The 24,416-nt window shown below is 41.0% G+C and overlaps 1 protein-coding gene across 2 annotated transcripts in view; it reads right to left on the bottom strand.

Moving 5' to 3' along the window:
* LOC107563619 (protein FAM19A5-like) overlaps positions 1-24,416 on the bottom strand; it is a 171,502-nt gene that overhangs the window by 71,511 nt on the left and 75,575 nt on the right. For both annotated transcript variants that reach the window (XM_016248526.1, XM_016248525.1), the window contains exon 2: positions 14,044-14,193. In XM_016248526.1, coding sequence (XP_016104012.1) covers positions 14,044-14,193 — 150 coding nt within the window. The remainder of the gene's footprint in view (positions 1-14,043; positions 14,194-24,416) is intronic.

Here is a 24,416-nt window from a genome sequence, read left to right as displayed (position 1 = left end):
ACCTTCTGAAGCACCTTTATTTTTAAGAGTGTACCTCCACTGTCTTGTCATCATATGCATTGATGATATCTTGATTTACATTACGTCACCCTCGTAAGGAAAAAGCTGCGAGAAAAATGTGAGTTCCACCTGTCATCCACTCAATTCCTTGTGTATACCATATCTGAAAGGTGACTCGCTGGACCAGGGGAACATTCAAGCAGTTCAGTTCTGTCCACAACCCACCACTGTAAAAGAGCTCCAATGATTCTTGAGATTTGCAAACTTCTACAAACTTTTGCAGAACTTTCCTTCATGGTTGAGGTTGATGCATCCACCAATGGAGTTGGAGCACTACTACCTCAGTGACAGTGGTATCTCTATGTGGGGAATCCTATGTGCCTTCTTCTCCAGGAAGATGACCCTGGCAAAGCAAAACTATTGGCCATCAAGCTGACAATAAAGGAGTGGCACCATTGGCTCAAGAGGGGTTGACTTATGTCCCATCAGCACTCCGTACACACCTCATAGACTCTGTCCACTCTTCCCTGAGCTCGGGTCACCCTGGCCAACAGCAGACTCTCTCGTTCTTTCAAAATCATTAATGGTGGCCAGAATGTCCAGCACTTCATTACCTCCCAGTGCATTACTATATTGCACCCACATTTGATGTGTCACTACTCAAGCCTTACCATCCTTCTTTGTACCTTTTAACAGAGTCTGGTTTGCCTAACAAACCTCCTCCACCACTGTTCCTGGTCCAGTCTATGCTGTCCGTGAGGTTCTGGACTCCTGGCATCAGAGGAAGTATCTTGAGTACCTGATTGACTGAGAAAGCTACGGTCCTGGGTCCTGGAGAGATACTGGGTACCTCAAGATGACATCCTGAATCTGACCTCACTAGACAACTTCCACACAGCAATCTTGCCCTGCCATGGATGAGGTCATCCTTGGTGTCAGAGTCTTTGGTGGGGAGACAGTAATTTAGTCATTGAGTCTTATAGTTCTCCAGTCATTCTCATCCTTGTGTTCCCATTGCCTTGTCAAGTTCACAAGTTTAATCTGTGCTGCCTTTGGTCAAATCACCATTGTTTAGTACTAACTGTTCTGTTTCACCTCACTTGTTGTGTTTCAATAAAGCACCGCTGTTGAGTTTGTAGCATGGCCACATAAAAGGGTATTTATACTTGGCTTTATGTACATTTGATGTGTGTATGTTTTAAGCTGCAGTATATTAGTATACATTTTACTAGTTGTTTTTTTTTTGTCCAATGCATATGTGTTTTGGTTAGCTGATTACTGTCGCAAGAATGGTGAAAGCAAATTGTTGGGAGAATCCCTGTTACGTCATCATATCACCTGATCTCGGGACTTCTGAAAGGAGAGCGGGAAGACAGAAGATGGAGCAGCATGCTCACCAACACTGTTCTTTTTTTTTTTTTTGGCAGTATACGATCGATCGTTTGCCAGTGACTGTTCAAGCCTGTATAACAAATTTGAATGACACTCGGTACAGTTGACAGGTCAGTGCTGCTTCACCACAAAAGTTTTAAGCCTTTGCAATGTAAATATTCAAGAGCTAGAACACACACAAGGACACACGTTACTTACGTGCTGTTTGGGAAGTTTAAACATCTGAAGCCCTTGCCTGAAAGCCGCGTCTTGAGCTCTGATTCCTTCCTGCGCTTGAACGGACAAATTCACACAAAAGTAAAAAATGCCCGTCTCGCTGAGTATCCTAGTAAAGTAATTGGTTCTTAAGTGAACATGAAAAGCTGAGAAAGAAACCGGACATGAACCGTCCTCGATGCAATGTGCCAAAAGACAATAAAACCCATTATATTGGATATTGTCTACACAGGATGTGGCGCAGCGCGACACGACATGACACAACACGACAAATCCCCGAAACTGATTCACCATTCTATTTCTGAAATAGTCCAAGCAACGGCCACTTTGTCGCATCCAGTGTTGACAACTTCAAACTGCTGCGGTGCAGAAACAGTGTTAAAGTTATAGACACAATTCCAATAATCCTGCTGTTGTCTGCGTCTGTTATTTGATTAGCATAATTTATAAAATTTCTGTAGGCTACCTGAAAATCACTGTTAGACCTGCCTGAAATGCACCATTTCCATTTGTATCTTTATTGTATAGTGCTATTGCTTGTAATTTGATTTGTTTTTATTTTACATATTTACTAGTCTTTAAAAATGTAGCCTATTAATTTTATATTGGTTAAGCTATAGTAGTTTTAGCAAGTATTGAAACTGGAATCAAGGATTGTGATTTTTTTTGCTGTTAAATAAAATCTTGGTGTCATAACTGCCTGTTTTTTGTTTTTTTTATATTTCTGGCTGGTAAATTTCCTTAAGTCAACGGCCATTGGCAGGTCTGGCAATAAGTTGTAAAAGTTTTAGGACCTGTATACCATACATCCACATGCAAACACCCAATATTTATTGTATATTTTGTATATATTTATTAGTGGTTTGTTGGCTTACACACAATACACTGTAGTTATTCTATTTTGTTTGGTAGTTTCTCTATTTATTTGTATATAGCAAAACAAACCGTTTAGAGGATAAAGAGTGTTATTTCGTGGTGGCCCGTACTAGGAAACTCTTATATTACAGTATATGTGTTTGATTTTGACTGTATATAATTAATAATGGATGCTACACAGACCGATCCACATATTGTTCATGTTCATAATTCTGTTGAACCAGGTACATTTACATGATCAAGATAATCCTATTGATCAGGAAGCGGTGGAATATTCATTAGATCCATTTGTAACAAGGCGTAATCTTACTGCTCAAATCACTTCAATGCTTAGTTCATTGTATATTTCACATGAACATTCTGATGATGATGATGATGTTGCTGAGAGTATTTATGCAATGTTGGTATGCTGCAAACTGATATATTGCAGGTTAAGGCTGATTTGTTGGCCCTTAGTCAAAAAGTACAAACCATTGAGCACGAGTTCTGTTGAGCTCTTTAAATAGAGCAACCAGTTTTAGAGAGGCTGTGGACAGAAAATTAGCTAATTTGGAGGATTATTTCCAACAAAAAAATTAGCAAAGGTCGTTATTGATTGTTTTAAGAGGAAAGAAGCACGATGGGAAAGTCAATTGAGAAAATTTAGACTCTTTTGCACTCCCACTCTCTCCTGATCAAAGGCCTACTCTCCAGACCACTCCCACATTTCTGTCTCTAACTCTGGTATTCACATCTTAGTTGCACATCGACCTCTCAATTCCACTTATAATGTTAGGGTTAGGTAGGTGTTATAATGGTAGCAGGATGCCTGAGGGTAACCATCAGCACAGTAGAGCAGTTGGTGAAGGTGGGGTCCCTAGTGGAGAAAGACTGCTTAGGGGCAAAAGATTACTGGAGGAAAGTGGACAAACAGACTGCTAAAGACAAGGTTAAGAAGCCCACAGTGTGACCACAGAACAAAGCCCTGGCTGAACTGACAACACTGACACGGACACTTCCAGTGACATCTCTCCTGGTCATGCCAGCAAGGGTAAATGGCAAGGAGGTAAAGGTGGTCCTGGACACAGGCAGCACTTACACCCTTATGCAGGAGGGTTTGCGGACGCTGTTTCCAGTGGCAAAGACAATAGTGTTCCTTGATGACTTACATCATGGAGAACTCACATCTCGCCTTCCCACTCATCACAGGTCTGGATTTCCTGAATGCCACAGGTGTCTTGGACATTTGCCAAGGACATATGGGCTGAGGGTGGCAAGTCGAGAAGACAACTATTATCAATTTCTACCTCCACTAATTACTGCGGGCAACCTCAACCCTGAAGGAAAAGCTCAGCCTCCCTTTCCTGCCAAAGTGAGTCTTTATTATGCCATGCCACCTGAACAATGACTACAGCCATGCATTCTAGCTTTGACTCCCTGTGATACCGATAACCAGAAGGCACTGTTAGAGTTAATCTCCAGATGGCCACACACCACTTGTAATACCCTGGGTGCTAAATCAATTGTTAAACACAAAATCACGTTTACTGATGTCATCCTATTCAAGTCCAGGGCTTACCATGTCTCTCCACTTAAAAACAGATCATTGAAAGCAGGTAAATCAGATGCTCCGTAACAAGATCATAGAGCCCCCTTCTCACCATGGTCATTTCCAGTTGTCCTAGTCCCCTAGCCAAATGGATCCTATCAGTTTTGTGTGGACTATCGGAAACTCAACCTCAAGACTGTACCTGACGCCTATCTGATGCCAATGATTTAAGATATCTTGGAATCGCTGGAAGGGGCTTCATGGTTCAGCTCGCTGGATCTGCAGTCGGGATACTGGCAGGTGGAGATGGAGGAACAGAGCAAGGAGAAGACCACATTCATCACGACAAAATGTCTCTTCCAATTTAAGTCCATGCTGTACGGACTCAAAAATGCCGCAGCAACATTGCAACGTTTAATGGAGAGGGTACTGGAAGATGTAACCCCTTAACACGCAAAGATCGGCGTTAGATTATTGTTGTTTCACTTTCACAGCACGTTAAAACATCATACTCTTACTTGAAATGGACAAACTGTGTATCATTAGAACGATTAAAGGCTCTAGCTTCGATATTTGACCCTGTTTTAATAAAACTGTTGCTGTGTCAGTAATTTATTAATTTAAAAACAAAAGAATAATGAGGATTGTCTCATATACCTGGCGGAGGTGTGAAAGGTTCGTAGAGTGAGAAAAATAGAAACATGAATGAGGCAGATTGCTGCACCATACATCAGGCAACAGCATGCAGGGGAGCTTACAGGGGGCAATACATTATTATATATATATATTTTAATATATCTTCTTAATATTTTTGTTTTTATGTTTGAGCTTATATATTTCCATATTCATAAGAGTCTGAGTAATTCTGAGTCTTGACAAGTACACTTTTATGTGTCAGCTTTGTAAACATGTTTCTAGTCAGAAAAACACATGAGCAGCAACCTTTTTATTTTGGGTATGTCATTTATGTCCCCATGCCACAATGTTGGTGGGGGATAGACAAGGGGTTAATACATTTTTAATTTGGGATCTATGCTGCTTTTGTTTAGTAGCATAGTAGAGAGGAAATGGATGGAAAAAAAGAGGTAAATGGTTGCAAATTGGATTCAAACCCAGGTTTACACATTATGATTTCTGTGACTTTTTTTTTGGCCCCATCGCAAAGGGGGGGGGGGGGGGTGCTAGAGAAGGGGTTAAGATTTACGATCTTGTTTGTCTACATTGATGATATCATCATCTATTCCAACTCATTTCACAAGGACAAGTAACATCTCCATATGGTACTGCAAAAAATCAACAAGGCCAATCTCACACTCAATATGAAAAAGTGTCATTTTTTCAAGAGGCAACTCAAATTCTTATGCCACATTGTCTCTGAGAAGGGAGTGGAGATTGACCAGAAAAAGGCAGTGGCTGAATACCTTCCACCAAAAGACCTCAAAGCCTTGCAACGCTTTAACCATAAAGTTATACAGCTCTTTGCAGACATCACAGCCCCACTTAACCTTAACAAAAAATGGGAGTGGACAGCAGAGTGCCAGGAAAACATGGACAATCTCAAACACGGTTTATAACACTCACCAATTCTGATCCAACCAGACTACAATAAATCCTTCCAGATCCATACTGATGCAAGTGATGTCGGGCTGGGGCCATCCTCACACAGGAGACAGAGGATGGAGAAAAGGGGGTGGCATATGCCTCGAAGACGTTTTCTGGAGCCAAAAGAAACAACACTACGTCTGAGAAGGAATGCTTGGCAGTCGTGTGGGCAGACAAGAAGTGGAGGCACTACTTGGAAGGGAAATACTTTGATGTCTTTACGGATCACTCAGCACTCTCCTGGGCCTTCAATTGCCCAAAGATAACTTCACAACTCACACGTTGGATCCTACGTCTGCAACACTTCGTCTTCCAGGTACACCACCACAAAGGATGTCTAAATCTGGGACCTGATGCGCTATCCCAGATCTATGAGGTAGCTGTGAATACAACCCCTTGCCTGGAATAAATAGCAAAAGCACAAAAGTTGGACACTAAGATAACACAGCTTCAATCCATCAATACAGTATGCTCCGTTAAAGAACATCCCATCACTTTTGAAGTACAGCAGGGTCTATTATACCGTCAAGTTCCATTAAAGAATGCAGGAATGAAATACCAACTGGTGGTACCCCAAACATTGACACAGGACTTCTTACATTACTACTATGACAACCCCTTAGGAGGCCATCTATGACAGTTGAAGACCTTAATGAAAATATTGAAGGTCGCCTGGTGGCCATCCGTAAGAAAAGACGTCTGGCAGTATGTAAAGAGCTGTGAGGTGTGCCAAAAACACAAACCTGTCAACAGTAAACCCTCTGGACTATTACAACATACACAAGTCCCAGAGCCTGGCCATACCTTGGGGATGGATCTGATGAGACCATTTCCTATCAGCAAGCAATGGAACACCTACCTCTGTGTCGTTGTCAATTACTACAACAAGTGGGTGGAAATGTCTTCATTGAGGGATAGTAAGACACAGAAGATTGCAAGAATACTCCGATAAGAGATATTTACCTGGTGGGGAGTACCAAAATATCTATGTATGTAGAGTAAGAAAGTTATTTCCCTTAACCGGGAAATTAACGTTCTTAGAATTGACAAGACAGTTGACCCTGAGAGGTCAGCTAAATATCTACAGCGGATCTAAAATATGAATAGTTAATTATAACTAGTTATGGTTAATTATTCATATTTCACATGAGCTGATTCGTTACAATGGCCACCTAAAAGGGTATTTATACTTGGCTTTATGTACATTTGATGCGTTTCTGTTTTAAGCAGCAGGATATTAGTATAAATATTTCCTAGTTTGTTTGTTTTTTGTCCCATGCATATGTGTTTTGGGTAGCTGTTTACTATCCCGAGAATGGTGTAAGCAAACTGCCGGGGAATCCCTGTTACATCATCATATCACTTTATCTCAGGACTTCTGAAAGGAGAGCGAGAAGACGGAAGACGGAGCAGCATGCTCAACAACAGTTTTTTTTTTTTTTTTTGTAGATTAAACGTTGATCGTTTGCCAGTGACTGTTCAAGCCTGTGTTTTGCCTCAGAGGATTCAACCGTTCATCTCATGTTTGGATTAGTTTCCATTGAGGACTCTTTACATAGAACAGCACAGACTGATTGCACTCCCAGACGGACTGAGAATATCCTGGTGAGACCAATTCCATCATCATTCACTGAAGTCATTCAACATATTCATCTTATAACATACAACCACACACAAACACCCAATATTTATTGTATATTTTGTATATATTTAATATTGGTTTGTTGGCTTACACGTTTGATTCAATTCACTGTGGTTCCCTATCAAAAGCTACTCTCGATGCTGCATTTCAATAACGTTTATGAGAACATTCTTTGTTCAACCGGTTGTGAAGCATGTGTCAAACATGCCAATAATTGGCTTAAATAACCTCGGTAGGTGATGTCATTCGATTACGTGCACCTGAGGGTTTATAAATAGACGTGAAACGGACACACCTTCAGGTTTCTTTGTCTTCAAGTACCGTATTGTGTGTGTGTGTGAGACAGAGTTTCTCCGTGCTGCATTGCAGTTTATATTCCCTTAAAAAAAGAACATTACTTACATCATCATGTCGGAGTCAGAGAAGAGATGCGTGCCTCCTTGCCAGAGGCTCATCTCAGAGGATGATCCGCATAGATTTTGCTTCGAGTGTTTGGGGGATGAGCATGCTGCCTTCGAACTCGAGGGAGAATGCGAGCACTGCGATCTTTTGCCAATCAAATTGCTTCCTTTAGGGACGAGTGAGCCACCGCTCCCTCGTTAAGATCCTGGGGGTCGTGTGTCGATCTGGCTGAGGCGCTTGAGACGGGTCCGCCCCTTTGTCTCGCGCTCTCACCATATAAGGAGGTCCTCACGCCTCTCTTGCCTCTGCGGAGATCGAGAGCACCACCTCAGAGCGCTCCTCTCACGACGATAAAGCGTATGAGGAGTTACTCGAGGTGGTAACTCGAGCAGTCGACAGGTTAAAGCTGGACTAGCTGCAGGAGCGGGAGACCCCCAAATGCTCGAAGCTGGATGACAGATTTCTGTCAGGAGGCCAGGAGGAGGGGCCTCAACGATGGTCTCTCCCTTCTTTGGCGATCTCCATGACGAGGTAACTAATTCGTGAAGTAATCCCTACTCGTCCCGTGTCTTTGTGCTATCGACGTCGATTTTTTCGACCATCGTGGATGCAAGGGCACGGGGCTACATGATGATGCCCCTACATGATGACTCCCCTGGGAGCTCATCTTCTTTGAAGAAATCTATGCTCCCCTCCAAGCCTTCCAGACTGACGTCCTCGCTGGTGGGGAAAACTTTCCAAGCAGCAGGTCAGGCTGGTGCTGCCCTGCACACCATGGCGGTTTTTGCAAACGTACCAGGCTGACCTGCTCAAGGACTTGAGTACACCATTGATGGTGTTTTCAGAACTTCGCCGGGCCACAGACCTGTCTCTGTGCGACTAAGCAGATGGCCCGTGCCATCGGCCGTTCGATGGCTGCTATGGTCTCCGCGGAGAGACACCTGTGGCTCAACCTCACGGGCATCAAAGTGAGGGACCGGGCATTCCTCCTTGATGCCCCGTTTCACCTTCTGGCCTATTTGGCGACTCTGTCAACACAGTTGTCAGTAGGTTCCAGGAGGCGAAGCGCTATGAAGAAGCTTTTGTGAGGTTTCTCCCCCACCGTGCTCATGCATCGGGACTGTCGGTCACCCAGTCCCGACCAGGTCAGGTTTCTATGAGGCGAGAAGTGCAGAAGGAGAGTTTGGCGAGTCATGCGCATCCTCGAAGAGACTGGGGAGTGGCTCGCCGCACTCCACAGACCGCCTCAAAGAGGCCAGACCTGAGGAGAATAATCTCCTCAAAGAAAAAGTCCTGAGGCTGGTGCGCCCAGGACTGTAGGGATGTGTCTCCTCGGGGAGGGGCACGAAAAATTCCAACAGAGAGTAGGGGCTCCTTTCTGGCACCCTCAGGAGACTGTTGTACTATCTCCGCCGCCACTGGTGTTTCGGAGACCAGCGGCCTCCAGCGAAATGTTACATGTTCGGTTGCTTCCTGCCATGTTTCAGGACACCGGACATCTAACATCCCCGCAACAAAGTGAAGTGTCAAAACTAGTGCCCCTTTCAGAGAAACTGGTAGTATGGAAGCTACTGCCAAATATCTCTCCATGGGTAGAAAGGACTGTAGAGAAAGGCTACAGGATTCAGTTTGCATTTCGGCCTTCACGTTTTAACGGCATGGTCTCCACTTCCGTGAAACCGGAACGAGTGCATTTGTTGACACAGGAATTGCAAGTGCCTCCAGCGAAATGTTACATGTTCGGTTGCTTCCTGCCATGTTTCAGGACACCGGACATCTAACATCCCCCCAACAAAGTGAAGTGTCAAAACTAGTGCCCCTTTCAGAGAAACTGGTAGTATGGAAGCTACTGCCAAATATCTCTCCATGGGTAGAAAGGACTGTAGAGAAAGGCTACAGGATTCAGTTTGCATTTCGGCCTTCACGTTTTAACGGCATGGTCTCCACTTCCGTGAAACCGGAACGAGTGCATTTGTTGACACAGGAATTGCAAGTTCTGCTGGACAAAGGGGCCATAGAACGTGTTCCCCTGCCAGACAGAGAGTCAGGCTATTACAACCGGTATTTTCTGGTTCCCAAGAAAGATGGGGGGGTTGCGTCCAATTTTAAAACTTACAAGTTCAAAATGCTGACAATCAAGATGATTGTGTCTCAGATCCAATCGGGGGATTGGTTCATGACAATCGATCTCAAGGACGCATACTTTCACATAGAAACCTTGCCACAACACAGGATGTTCCTGAGGTTCGCTTTCGGGGACGAAGCTTACCAGTATCGGGTTCTTCCATTCGGCTTAGCCTTGTCACCCCGCACATACACAAAATGCATGAATGCAGCACTGGCTCCTCTGCGACTCCAGGGCATCCGTATTTTAAATTACATAGACGACTGGCTGATTCTGGCTCAGTCTCAAGAGCTTGCGCTTCGACATCAGGATGTCATCCTAGCTCATCTCGAATCTCTGGGGATGAGACTCAATGCCAAGAAAAGTGTTGTCTCTCCTGCTCAGAGGACAACTTATTTGGGGGTTGTATGGGATTAGGTCACGATGCGACCAAAGCTGTCTCCTGCATGCGTCAAATCCATTCTAAACACTCTAAAGAACATCTAGCTAGGCCAGAAAGTTACTGTTCATTACTTTTAAAGGGTTCTAGGTCTCATGGCAGCTGCTTCCATGGTGATACTTTTGGGTCTCCTGCACATGAGATCATTTCAGTTCTGGCTCAGAGCCAGGGGATTTCATCCAAGGGCCAATCCCCAGAGGCAAATAAGGGTTACGCGCCAGGGACTTCGTACCCTTTCTATGTGGTTCATACCCCGGTTTCTGACTGTGGGTCCCACTCTAGGCACGTGTTGTCATCGCTAACGACAGACGCTTCCCTTACGGGCTGGGGTGCGGTCTTAGATGGCCATCCAGCCCAAGGGATCTGGAGAGGTCATCTTCTCAACTGGCACATCAGTTGCCTTGAAATGATGGCTCTATATCGGGCCCTGAAATACTTCCTCCAGCAATCAAGAAGCTACCATGTCCTAGTGTGGGTGGACAACAATACGATAGTCTCTTACATAAATCACCAAGGCAGACTGCGTTCGCGCCGCCTGAACAGGCTAGCGCAGCAGGTTCTGCTTTGGGCACAGGACAAGTTCCTGTCCCTCAGGGAGATTTACATCCCCAGGCATATGAATATGGGAGCAGACTTGCTGTCCAGACATGCTGTGACACACGGGGAATGGAAACTCCACCCTCTTTGCTTTACAGGAGACAGCAGAGTCTGGACGTGATGGCCCATATGTGGCCCAGATTGCGTCTTTACACCTTTCTCCCGATTGCTCTGCTACCGGGAGCCCTGGTTATGGTCCATCAACAAGGGTCTTGCCTCTTACTGATAGCGCCTCATCGGCCGACCAGAGTATGGTTTCTAAGATCTAATATCCCTCCTCGACGGCTCGCCATGGGCGATTCCAGTCAGGAGAGATCTCTTATCTCAGGCGCAGGGGACAGTATTTCATCCCCGGCCCGAGCTCTGGAACCTCCATGTCTGGCCCCTGAGGGGGACCAACTAAGAGATGCAGGGCTTCCAGCCGATGTAGTACAGACTATTCTAAGTGCTAGGGCTCCCTACACTAGAAGAAGTTATGCCCTCAGATGGCGCGTTTTTGAAAGTTGGTGTATGGCACACCATGCAGATCCAGTTCACTGCCAAGCTGTTTCAGTACTGGAGTTCCTGCAAGAAAAAATTTCCTCAGGTACATGTCCTGGTACTCTCAGAGTCTATGTGGCCGCCATTTCGGCTTGCCATGTTCTGATCGATGTTTATGACGTCATCAGGGGGCGGCCCTCCTGAATGTCATAATATTCAGCAAATAATAGATATTGAATTGATGTTTCGCGCAGCTTTTTGGTCCGACGCTGCCGACGTGAGGCGACAACACTGTCGGCTTTCATCACCACTAGTTCTTTGAAGACCGCTTGGTGTGTCCCGGCCTTTAGAGATGTTTGCTTGAAATATAATTTCATACTGCTCAGGGTGACATTTTTTTTCTTTCCTCTCCATATTGATACAGGTCAATATTTCTAGACTGACACATTATTCCACATGAAGATGAACCAGAAGGCATGAAATTACTAATAACGGTGTCAATATTAATGCAACTTGAAAGTCAACAATGTCCTCTAGGTGGATAACCAATGAGTCAATTACACAATTTTGACATGCAATTTGAATGTCATTTGAATTTTTTTTGGACTGCTCACAATGCAGCACAAAACAAGGAACACAAGGACATAGCTTTGTGAGCAATATGTTCACATGTTTTTAAATAGGACACCCCAAAACACTACTGAAATCAAGTAAATGAGACACATAATTGTATATGAGATACATATAATGAGATACATAATTGTTCCATTGGTTTTCACTCTCAATTCTGCAACATAGTGCTCCCATCATTGTTTCTAAATATTTTCGGTATAAACGGTTCTAGTTTTGTGATCAACACAAATAATTTCAGAGACTGAATTCACCTAATACAATAGATGTTGCTATTCTACAAACACTCCTTCAACTGAAAATTTTCAGTATGTGAATATTTTCACCCAGTGTGAATAGGAATGGGTTCCCTTTGACAGTTCATGCCACTCACATTCGGTATGAATAAACCTTAAGAAATGGTCATCAATGGTCCTTTCCAACCCGGTCTATGGATGGACTGACCTCCACAGACTGAAGGACACAGCATGCCTCATCACATATGACAATTGTGTTGAGACCTTGAGGACTCCAGGCGATTAAACTGATTGAAATTTAATTAGTCTCTTTCTACTTCTCACTTTTTTCTCTCCTTTCTTATCCCCTCTGGTGGACTGTGAACTGCTTTTGTACACTTTTCTAGAACAATATCGAACATGTAATGCAAATCTAAACAAATGTTTCGAAACAATATATATTTTGAAAAGCACTGTAGAATTCAAACTTACATAACTTGACTTAGATCTTCAAGGTGGTTACCAACTGGCCCAAATTCACAAAAAAAAATAAATAAATAAAAAAGTAAAACAACTTTTTATTTGTTTTATCAAAAAGCATATTTCTGATTACTTTGAAAAGTGATTGCATGTCTTCTCAACAAGCCACATGTACGGTGTACATATTAGGACATCCTCAGACCTTCAGGCCACAGGAAAAATGTCATGTGTCAGGTCTTGTATAATGGCGAAACAACCTAAAGGCATTGCATGAAATGGCATCAGACGAAACCTTAAAAATTTCATTCATATTAAGTTGAATTTAAAAGGATGCTTTTAAACAGCTTATAAGAAAAAAAGGTTCTTATCCAGTCCTGTGACCCCAGTGGACATTAACGGGGATAAATATTTCATATTCTTCATGGTGCTCTGCTGTCCTCCATTACAAACTGCTCAGTATGTTGTTAGGATGACAAAAAGTTAAGAAAAAAAAAAGTTAACATTTGTTTGGCTGCCTCAGTGGTCTAACAGTACTCATCAATGATGGGTTTTACTGTTTTTCATTAATAATTTATGTGATTCATGTAACATACATATAATTTCATCATATAATGTATAGAATTAAAAGTACATTTTATATAGCACAATATAGACACTTGAAGCAGTGAATCTTGACATTATTTCTATTTATAATATTATTCATATTTTACATATTATACAGCTACAATACATAATTCATATACAGGCAAATTGGTTCCAGGCCTTTACACGTGTCAGTGAAAAACACTTTCAATTCAATATATATATATATATATATATAAATTTATTAATTAATTAATTTATTTATTTTTTAAGCACATCTGTTGATTATACTGTAGCAGCATTTTATTTTGTGCCACCTTTTTCTTGTATACTCTATAAAAGACTAATTTTGAAACTTCTTCCATCCATCCATCCATACATCCATTTTCCAGCCATTTGTCCGTTGCAGGGTCACTCCTGATCCTGTAGCGTATACCAGCTTCTCGGGCGCAGACAGGGAAGCACCCTGGACCGATGGCCAATGCAGCTCTTTATGAATGACATAGTATTTCTGAAGTTTTGTCTAGTGCCATTTCATCTGAATCCTTTATGTCTGAGGCAGTTTTGCCCAATGCCTTCATGTCTGAGGCTGTTTCAATTGCACTGGGGTGGCTTTTATGCACTTGACAAACACTGTGTTTTCCAAGACACTTATTAGAAACACTATTTTAACAGATATCAGCAATCATCTGATTGTATATTGTACATTATTGTAATAAATATGAGAATATGTGGTAGCAATTATGGCCAACCATACGCACAAACCATTAGAGGTATGACAAAAGAAGACTGGTATGTAGTACTTTTGATTGACAGTTTTCCCAAATTTTATCTTACCGTCCACGCAGGCCGGCCTTGCTCTCGTTGTCCCAGCAATCTGTCCTTTCTTACATGCGCAGCGGGCCGTCTGTCTGGCAATCGTCCTGCGTGGCTGACTGCTGTCTCTGTCTAGAGTGACAATCTCACAGGTGCCTGCTGCCAGTTGTCCTGCAGGACATAACCAAAAACAGAAGAAGAGTTCAGAGGGGAACATTTAGAAAAGTGGTTATATCAGTGATTTATATATATTTTTTGTTTATTGAGGTTGCTTTCTCACAGTTCAGGAGACAATGGTTAGGTTATGCTTTGTGTAGGTATCAACTTGATACATTATGATTATCTTAAAATTCCTAAATAAAAAATAAAGACAAATGAGACAATGGTAGACCTGCAGTAAGAGTAATATAATGTGGGCAGCAGAGCTCAAAAAGAAAGACATTCAAACTGACTTTCAAAGACAAAATTCCCTCAAAGAATGTATGAGAAATTGTTGAGATTTCTTCACAAACGCTAGAGGAGACATGCCAAATTATCAAGGTTTCTTCTCAATAGAAACATGTGAAAGGAGAGGAGAGGAGACTTAAACAAAAGCAGCAATCAAATATCAAGCAACAATTTTCGTCTAGGAAGCACAACTGATCATTGTCACTCGACTGCTGTTAGGGAGACGAAGGCATGAATAAGATTATATCAAACACTTTTAATGGTAATCCACACAAAGAAGAGGGTCTAACACACAGGGTAACATCAACAATACCAGACAGAAACCAGTGAACAGAACACAACTCAAGTAGGCTGGCAAATGAAGATAATGAACTAGACACATCTGAAACAAATGACAATGAATGGGAGACAGAAACTAGGTCACAGAGAGCACATGGGGAAAGAAAACACAAACTGTCCAGGGGTGTGACAGTTCACCCCCTCTCCCGGAAGGAGCGACCTCGCGCCACAGAAACAACAAAGGGAGGGACGGAGGGGGACTTAGAAGGAGGACAAAGGAGTGGATAAGGGATGGTGACAGGGGATGGCAAAGGGCTGGCAGGAAGGCAGGCAGACAATACAGGTGGAGGTTTGGCCGGAGGACGGACACCCGGGAGGAGGACAACAAACAGAGTCCAGGGTGGAGATGACAGAGGGAGGAGCCAGGATGGGGACATAAGGGACCAAGGCGGATCAGATGGATGAAGGAGCCAGGGAGGAGACAGGAGGGACTTGGAGGAGTCAGGCAGGACCCAGGCCACAGCCATGATGGTGGCCCGATGGAGGGAGGAGCCATAGTGGAGGAAGGGCTGACAGCTCCAGGGGGCCGACCGACGGCGGCGGAGCAGGTGGTGGTGGAGCCCGAGACGGAGAGCCAAAGAGCCAGGGCGACGGGGAGGATCCAGAGGGCCAAGGCGGAGGCAGGGATCTGGAAGGCCGTGGTGGAGCCGGAGCGACAGAGGACCAAGGTGGAACCGGAGGGAAGGAGGAGCCTGACAGAGCCGGAGGGACGATGTGAGCTTTGGCTATCCGTCATCGGTGGGCTCTTGTCTGGCTGTGTTCTGGATCGGGGGTAGACGCTCTCCAGACACCAGATGATTGCCTCCCTCCAGCAAAGTCTGGTGGTGTCTGGGAGGTCGACGGGCCGATGGTGATTAGCACTGATCCAGAACAGTGAGTTCAGCGACGCGTTGTGGAAAGCTGTTAAAACAGCGAGCTGGCTGAACTCAAAAGCATAGTTCAAAAGGGGAAGGACTCCGCTTACTTATTCTTTGTGGGTCCGGTATTCTGTCACACGACTGCTGTTAGGGAGATGAAGGCATGACGAAGATTATAACAAAAACACTTTTAAGGGTCTAACACACAGGGTAACATCAACAATACCGGACAGAAAACAGTGAACAGAACACAATTTATGTATGCTGACAAATGAAGATAATTGACTAGACACACCTGAACCACATGACATAATGAACGGGAGACAGAAACTAGGTCACACAGAGCACATGGGGGAAAAAACACAACAAACAGTCCAGGGGTGTGACAATCATTTATATTAACCCCCCTTTATATGACAGTGTGTGTTGGAAGTCAGAATTTGATAAGTGTAAAGCAACTTCAGCAATTAATTATGTGTTGCTTCATTACTTTATATAAACAAACAAACAAACACTGAAAATATATTTTTGTCAAAGCTGCAATCATATGAAAAAGACATGTACAACAGAAGAATTCTACAACATACTGTGACAGTTGAAGATGCAAAACACGTTCACCCATCTACTGTTATCAAAGTGTTTAACCACTATATGTGTGGAACTTTTTTTTTTTTTCTGAAATTCCTAGATTTATATATCTTAATTTCAATCTTCATTTCATCTTCACAAATCAATATTGATTCTTAAATCCCAAGATTGATCTTTTAGTCTGTGCTAGGGCACATGTTCAGTTCACTTAGTTTTGTTCTGGCCACAACATATTAATTTGTGGTAACGTCATAGCATATTTTGGCCACAAGATAATTTTGTCCAGGTAAAGTAATGTCATGTACATGTCATCGCCATGAGATCCTATGTAGAGGGAACGACATCTTTTTCTCGTGGCCACGAATTCTAATGTCAAGGGAACAATATTGTTTTCTCATGGCTATGGGTTTATTGGGTAAACAAACCTGCATGACCATTGCAACCTGGGAAACATATTTTATGCATTTGCATCAGGAAAAAATAAGTATTGACAATAAAGTAACTACGATTCATACAAAATATTTTTTATTTATTTTTTATTTTGTTTTATAATTTATTACCTGATTAGCTTTTAAATGGACAAAGGGTCATTAGTTTTCTAAGATAATGTACACAATGCCCATACATTAAAGTATTTTAACCGGTTCCCTTCATTTGTCCCTAACAGGGTGGACATTTTTGGTCTTCAGTTTCAGATTTTGTTTCATAAATGCTTCAGCTTGACCAAAATACATTTTCATCATATAATCACCTATCATTATTACACAAAAAGTTATTTTAATACCTGTGTTTGATTTTCTAAATTTTATGACGTCCAAAAGGCACCAAATACCAGGAATGACCCAATTAACATTCTGTATTATTATGTTACTTAAAAGTATGTTTTGTAAATATGCCTACTGTAAATGCCTGACAAGTTTTGACTTCATGGGCAAATTCTAATTTAAAGTGAGCATCCCTTTCCCCTACTCTCTCCGAAGGGCAGAGCCCTTGAATTGTGGACTTTGGACGGAGTAGGGCACTTGTGTGTCATAGTTCCATTTGGAATGCACTTGGCGAAGGGAGCAATGAAAGACAACATAATTTCCTCATTATTTTCACCTGGAATGTTACCATGACAATGCTAGGCAGCAACAAGATTTAAAAAAAATTTGCTTTATATATATTTATCCATCATTACATCCTGTATGGATGAGGCATGAGGATAACTGCATAGTTCAAAGATTATTCAAAGACCTCATCTATGCTCTTCAGTTTTGAGTTAGATTGTAAGGTCTGCTTCAAAAATATTAAATATTTAACATTTCATTTTCATTAACACTTTAAAATTGACACCTATTTTCTAATACAAATGCACTGTGTTCATATTTAATGGTGTGTTAAATTAAAGATCAACATTTACATAATAATTTGTGACATTGTGATCTCACATGGCAATATATTTAAGTCCATACATTTAAGAGACATATCCTTAAATGTGACGCATATATAACAAACAAACACATGCATGCATGCATGCAAAGTTTTGATGGTGCTTTCATTCCCTCCATATTTAATCATGTTGTATTAACTATGTTGTGTTAACTGTGATCTCGAATATCTACTGTTAATCATTCACTGTTTTTCTATTGAAGCTCCCTCGGCACCTGTGCCATTTCCACACTTCTTTGACTTGCGCCTGTCACTGAGGCAAAGTTGGAGTGCATGCTTGAAAATATTCTGTTCGTTGTGGTTGGGGTTGTAAAGAAGGTTCTGTGTCTACATAAACACAATCACAATTCAAGGAAAAAGACAGAAGCAGCGATTGTGAGCAAGATGGCAAAGGGGTGGCCAAGCTTAGGTCAATAGTGGCCACGGCCACTGTCTAGCTATAATTTTATAATTAGATTTAAAGTTCATGTAAAAACTGCCTTATGGGCAATTTACATGTTTGCACACATTTATTTGAGTAGTGATTATTATATCTAAAAATAAATTGCAGTTGAATGTAATAGTTTAGGCACTGTTTTTATAACCGCCTGATGCCCCGAAATGTACTAAACCATGACTTAAAGACTGAGGTACATACCGAACTGTCATTTTTGTGAAAATTACTCCTCACTACATATACAGAGTTTCATGACTAAGCTTATTGCATAATTTAAGCAATTTCAAGCAAACCTGAACACATTAAAAATGTAAACTGCATCAATAATTTATAAAACAACAACACAACTTCACAGCTTAAGTTAAGGCTGTTTGTTACCTTCTGTCCCTCTGGGCGGCTCTCAGATTAACCTGTCTATATGTGAAGCTGGTGTATAGGGAATCTACTTCCTGCTCCAGGCCTGAGGATTCTGATTGGCAGTGAGTCAGAACTGTGATTTAAACTGACCCAGAGTCAGTGTGCGGAGGTAGAACAGGGTTAATTAACTAACGCACAGGTCACATTCAGGCTAATGGAGAATCTTAAGATACACAGCCGTACTACCACACGAGCTTGTGGGGGTGGGGGGGAGGGTGCAAAGGTTAAACAACATCAAGCTTAACAAGATGTTTGTGTTTTCACAAAATGTATATAACCTTTAGCCTGAAGATTGCAGAGTATGTGAGCTGGATTATGTAAAAATCCATTTGTCAGTGTGTTTGCTATCTAGATGAGACTTGTTAAGCTCTGCAGGTGATGAGAAAAACAACTTCCTGATATTTCATAATTTGGCTGATGTTCTGTTCCTAAAGCCCACTTATATTCTCACAACTTCTTTACAAAACAATTTTCCCCATTTCTTTTTCCCCTTTCAAAATCAAGATGGGTTTAATTTTTCAGTACACATGGTACAGTAATTAAAATAAATAGAGCCAATTAGAAGTCTGAAACATGAACTTTGAACAAACGTCAGTTATTTATTTATATCCTCTGTTAATTTCACACCTTCTGTGCGCATGTGAGCTGTGTGAAATGCAAATTTGTGGCTGTGTAAGTATTCTTCCTTCCCTTGTTTTTCATTCCCCTCAGGCCCGGAATGGCTAATTGGGAGCACTGGGAGGATTCCCGGAGGGCCGGTCTGTTTTTTGGCCGCTAGGGCTGGTGTGTTGTCATGCTACTGGGTTGAAATATGCTGCCTGCACTCACAGCAGCCCTACTCTTTTTATTTATTATTTTCTCGCAGCCCATATTATTTGTTTCACCAGACCATAATAATAACAAATTCTCAATTGATAATTAATCATTCTTTTTGCGAAAATCATTGTTATTTGTGAACGTTGTAGTTTGTGGAAGGCTTTAAGACCCAGCGAAATCCTCTGCCGCCTGCTCCCGCTTCACAGCGAGCTGCACCCAGGTTCACTGTCACCGTTTTGATTTTACAAAATCAGTTTGCAAAATCAACATTTAGCAAGGCAGGAAAACATTCAGTCTACCTGAACGAAGACGTATTTCATTGTAAGTTAATGCTGTTAAATAGAGAGGGAGAAAAAAAAACTATTGTAGGCTATTCTTAAACTTGGACCTCATTATATTGAAGTACAAATCCAAGCACCAGAAGCAACCTACACTCTAAGTGTTCTTTCATTGAAAAGTATGCATTTTTATTCATTCACAGGCTATATGGTTGAAACAATATTTTTGTTCAAAACTTTAAGTGCCATTGTTTAAAAAAATTCTTTATTGACTGACGTTTCATAGACAAAATCCCATGCCATTTGTAATTTCACAGTATTTTCACCTCCTAAATTACTACCCTTGTAAAGTCACAATTCTATAATGGTAAAATGTACTTAATGTTTTGAATGACATACATTTTTTTTTTGAATAATTGTACATAAATGGGTTAAGCAAAACAAATTTGATTATTTCTGAGAACTTTTTAACTGCAGGCAGATATAGGCCTAAATTATCGTACAGTACAAATATGTGGATCGTCCCTTATTCTGTCCCTTATTTTCTACAAGAATAAACACTATTTTCTTAAAGAATAAAAGATAAAGAATCACAGTTAGCCCTTATTTTCTATTTCTGAAGTTAATTGGCAACCCTAATGATGATGTAATTATCTTTTGACTCCCCTGACAGTGGCACCTTGCTCAAAAATAACAAAAACAAAAACCTCAGTTGTGGGAGATATGCGAGCGAATAGTAGATTTTAAAAAATAAAAGAAAAAAGTGGTCCGGTCTAAGGCATGAAACTCCAGGGCTGAAAATGAGTCCCACTCCGGCCCTGATTCCCCTCAAACCATTAAAAAAGCATGAAACTCTAGAGCAATCAGGACCTATGTTAGAAAGACCTGGGAAATGCTCTTCATCTCCTAGATTTAATCAACTTTCTTTTCATTTATATTCCACTCCTCCTCCATGCTTCTGGATGATGTTGGTTAATGATATGTCATATGTGCGTAGCAGCGGGAAATCCATCTTTCTCTTTAACACTCATTTCTGCAGAGATTGCATTTGTCTGCCAGATCTGAAAATCCCCAACAGGAACTTGCAAAAAAAAAACTTTCCCTTTCATTGCTATAAGCATAGTAAGACACTAAGAGATTAAATTAAACATTTTAAAATCTCCTTTTTGTCAGTAATTCCATTGTCAGCATTCATGCATTGAATAACATTCTTCTGCTTTTTGTCCCAGTGTAGACTACATTGGTTATCCTGTGCTCTGCTGGTATTAAAATATTATATTTGAGTAATATTATAATAGATATGCTATTTTATGCATCGTTAAATCCTTCAGTATTTCCTTGATCTTTTGCGTAAAGAATTTGATTTACTATGAAAACATACTACAGCCTTCATTAGCTGCAACCTATTGAAATGTTTTTGCAATGTTTGTTAGATATAATTTTTTGAGTTAACTGATGCAAGGATCAAGCAAAAGCTGTGGAAAGATGCAATTATTAATGTAAGAGACCTTTTACTGGAGAGAATATCAGTTTTATAAGGCATCCTTATTAATGTCACTGCAACAAATCACAACATACATTTACAGCTCTAAGATACTTTTTAGATACTACTTTTTCTAAAGATGTAATGACAATGATTCCTTAAACTGTGACTTTTAATGCTGTGTATCTTTGAACACAGGGGTGGTTAATATTATATTATATTATATTATATACACACACAACTGTAATTAATCCTTAATTTGTTTGATATTTCTCCATCTATTGCACATGTCATTTAATAACGATGATGTAAATGTATTTTTTTGCTGTCTTCACGGCAATGCACATACAGTTAAGACAAAGAATCTCAGTCAAGCTGGTAATCTCACTTCCAAACCTTCAAACCAAATCAAGCCTTTAAATATGCTTTTTTGGAAATGCGGTGGATACAATTCTTATTTAGCACACACACACACACACACACACACACACACGTATATATATATATATATATATATATATGTATATATATATATATTGAAGAAAATTAATCAATGTGAACAAATTAAAATTTTTAAAATTTGTTTGATTATTTTATATCAATGCAACATTGCTTTCTGTTTATTACTTAAAGTACACTTTAAGTAGGCCTACTTCATATACCACAGGAAAAACGATATAGCCTAAAGCCCTGTTCACACTGCCAGCGACTTTTTCGCTGTATGTCGCTAGACTTCGTGCTGTGAATACGCTTGTGGGTGTTCCTACTGCTGTAGCTCTAATGTTATTAGTAGACTGCACGTCTGGACATATCTGGACATAAAAAATGCAATCACAAACTGTATATTGCCGGTAAAACTAAGATATCATTCTATTATGACAAGGAATTAGACTTAAAATAAATAAAAGTACCATTCTGCTGTTGGAGAGTGTTGTTATATAAACTACAGCAGTGCTCGTACATTAAATCATTAACCAGTGCTAAACTGCTCACTGCATCATGTAATTAACAACTCGAACCATCAATGTATGAATCAAACTCACTTAGACAGGCAACGGTTTCTTTTGTAAAAGGTCGTTTTTTATATCCATGTATGTGGTTACAGTAAAATCATGAAATCGCTCAGGAAATCTGTCCTGTCTTGCCTGCACTCAAGACGGTGACGTGTGAGCGCCACTGACAGATTCTTCACTCCTATTGGTTGTCGCTCGCGAAATTCGCTGTTCATTTGCATAAATTTAAACATTTCTTAACTTTTGTCGCTTGACACGCCCACATTCTTTCGCCAACGGTCACTGTTGCTCGTGTCGCAGGAAGTCGCCAGCTCTCCATTGAAAATGAATGGGAGCATGTCGCTTTGTCACTGTGTGTCGCTGGCAGTGTGAACTGGGCTTAAGAAAGTTCAAACATGATTAAAGGCAAGTGAACAGTCAGTAAAAAAAAAAAGAACAAATACACAAATTACAAGCATTGATAAAACAAACAGTAGGTACAGAAATGTAATAATTAAGTGTAAAATAACACTGCATAGTGTTCACTGTACAGTATATATTAATCTTTGTTAAAGCTGTGTTTTGTTGTTTGATTAACATTAGTGACATGTTCAGCAGCACATATTTATAGGCTGCTGTCCCTTTAAGATCGACTGCACGGATCCAGTATAATGATACACTTCCGATTTCTTTCTCAGCTGTTTACATTCATTTAAAACATAACTGACTGCGTTTATGAGAGTGATTGCCGAGACGGGTATTTTGACATAATTCTTTGTGTATGTGTCCGTTCAAACTCAAGGAGATGCGAAAGACGAATAAACTCGTGCTTTGCACGTGTGCAGAGGCTATGCATGGTATTATATTATAGCCACAATTCTGCGCACGAAATACCATATTTTGAGCGCGCAAAAGTGCGTTTTGCATGCACGCAAACTGAGTTTTGTGGAGAAAATGTTTGTCTCACAAAGAAGAAAGTATTTAGAGTGCACGAAAATCAATTTTGCATTTAAAATACGTTTTTGGATTTGTGCAGACCTTGCGCGTGCAAAGTTTCACTAGCTTGCTCACCTGATGCCAGCCCTCAATGCTCTCTAAATCCCAACGGCTTGCTTGCTCAACACAACCCAGAGTTACAATATGCCACAATTCCAGCCAATCAGAGACGAGGTTGCTAAATTCTTATTGGCTGCCTTTACAACCAATCACAACATTCCTTGCATTACCTGGACAGCAGAAGAGGAAAAATACAGTGCATACAGTACATAATTATTATGCAAGTATATATTCTGATCATTTTTTTCCAAGCACATTTTACCAATTCCAAACAATATCAATCTTAATAACTACTATTTATCTTGTATTTAATCATTTATAATTTATATATAATTATTCATGAAGGCTGGAAGTGAAAAATGTCTTATATTCAGGTGTGCATAATTATTAAGCAGATTTTCTTTTACAGATAAAATGAGCCAAAAAAGAGTTTTAACTGAAAGTCAAAAATTATTAAATGCCCATGAAAAATATTCAAAAAACGAATACAATACTAGAAATAGCAAAGTTAATGCATAACCATTGAACAGCAAAATGCTCAGTGGGTCAGCAGGGTAAGTCAAAAACATGTGGAGAAGAAAAGATGCATGTTAACGGCAAAAGAATTAGGAATAAAGGTGTAGAATTAGGGGTGAAATCACCAGGAACCACCATTTTCCAGAACTGCAACCTACCTGGAGTCTCAAGAAGTACAAGGTGACATGTTCTCAGAGACTTTAAGAGAGGTTAAGTATAGAATCCTAAAAAATGACCCCTACTTAATAAGAACATCTCAGGTTACTTATGTAACCATGGTTCCCTGAGTAGGGAATGAGACACTGCGTCCTCTAGGGGTCGCTATGGGGAACGCCTCGTCGTGACCCGTGTCTGAAGCATACATTGAAAAAACACCAACTCGTTGGCCGGCGACAGCCATGACATCACTACCGGTACGACTATAGTATAAATAGGCACCAGGAGCACACATCATTCACTTCTTCGTCTGAAGCTTGCGTCCGCAGCATGGCAAGAAACCTAGAGGACGCAGTGTCTCGTTCCCTACTCAGGGAACCATGGTTACATAAGTAACCTGAGACGTTCCCTTTCATGGGAACTTAGAACTGCGTCCTCTAGGGGTCGCTATGGGGAACGGTATACCCATGCCACCATGCTGAGGGGAGTGCATGCCAGAACCATGGCGAGCACTAAGTACCAACTCTACCATATTGCTATGGGAGTCGCCCCTGGGACGTTAGACGGCTGTCAGTGACGTTA

The sequence above is a fragment of the Sinocyclocheilus grahami genome, unplaced genomic scaffold, assembly GCF_001515645.1.
Source record: "Sinocyclocheilus grahami isolate Dianchi unplaced genomic scaffold, SAMN03320097.WGS_v1.1 scaffold882.1, whole genome shotgun sequence".
NCBI lineage: Eukaryota > Metazoa > Chordata > Actinopteri > Cypriniformes > Cyprinidae > Sinocyclocheilus > Sinocyclocheilus grahami.
This window is presented reverse-complemented; position numbering and strand designations above follow the sequence as displayed.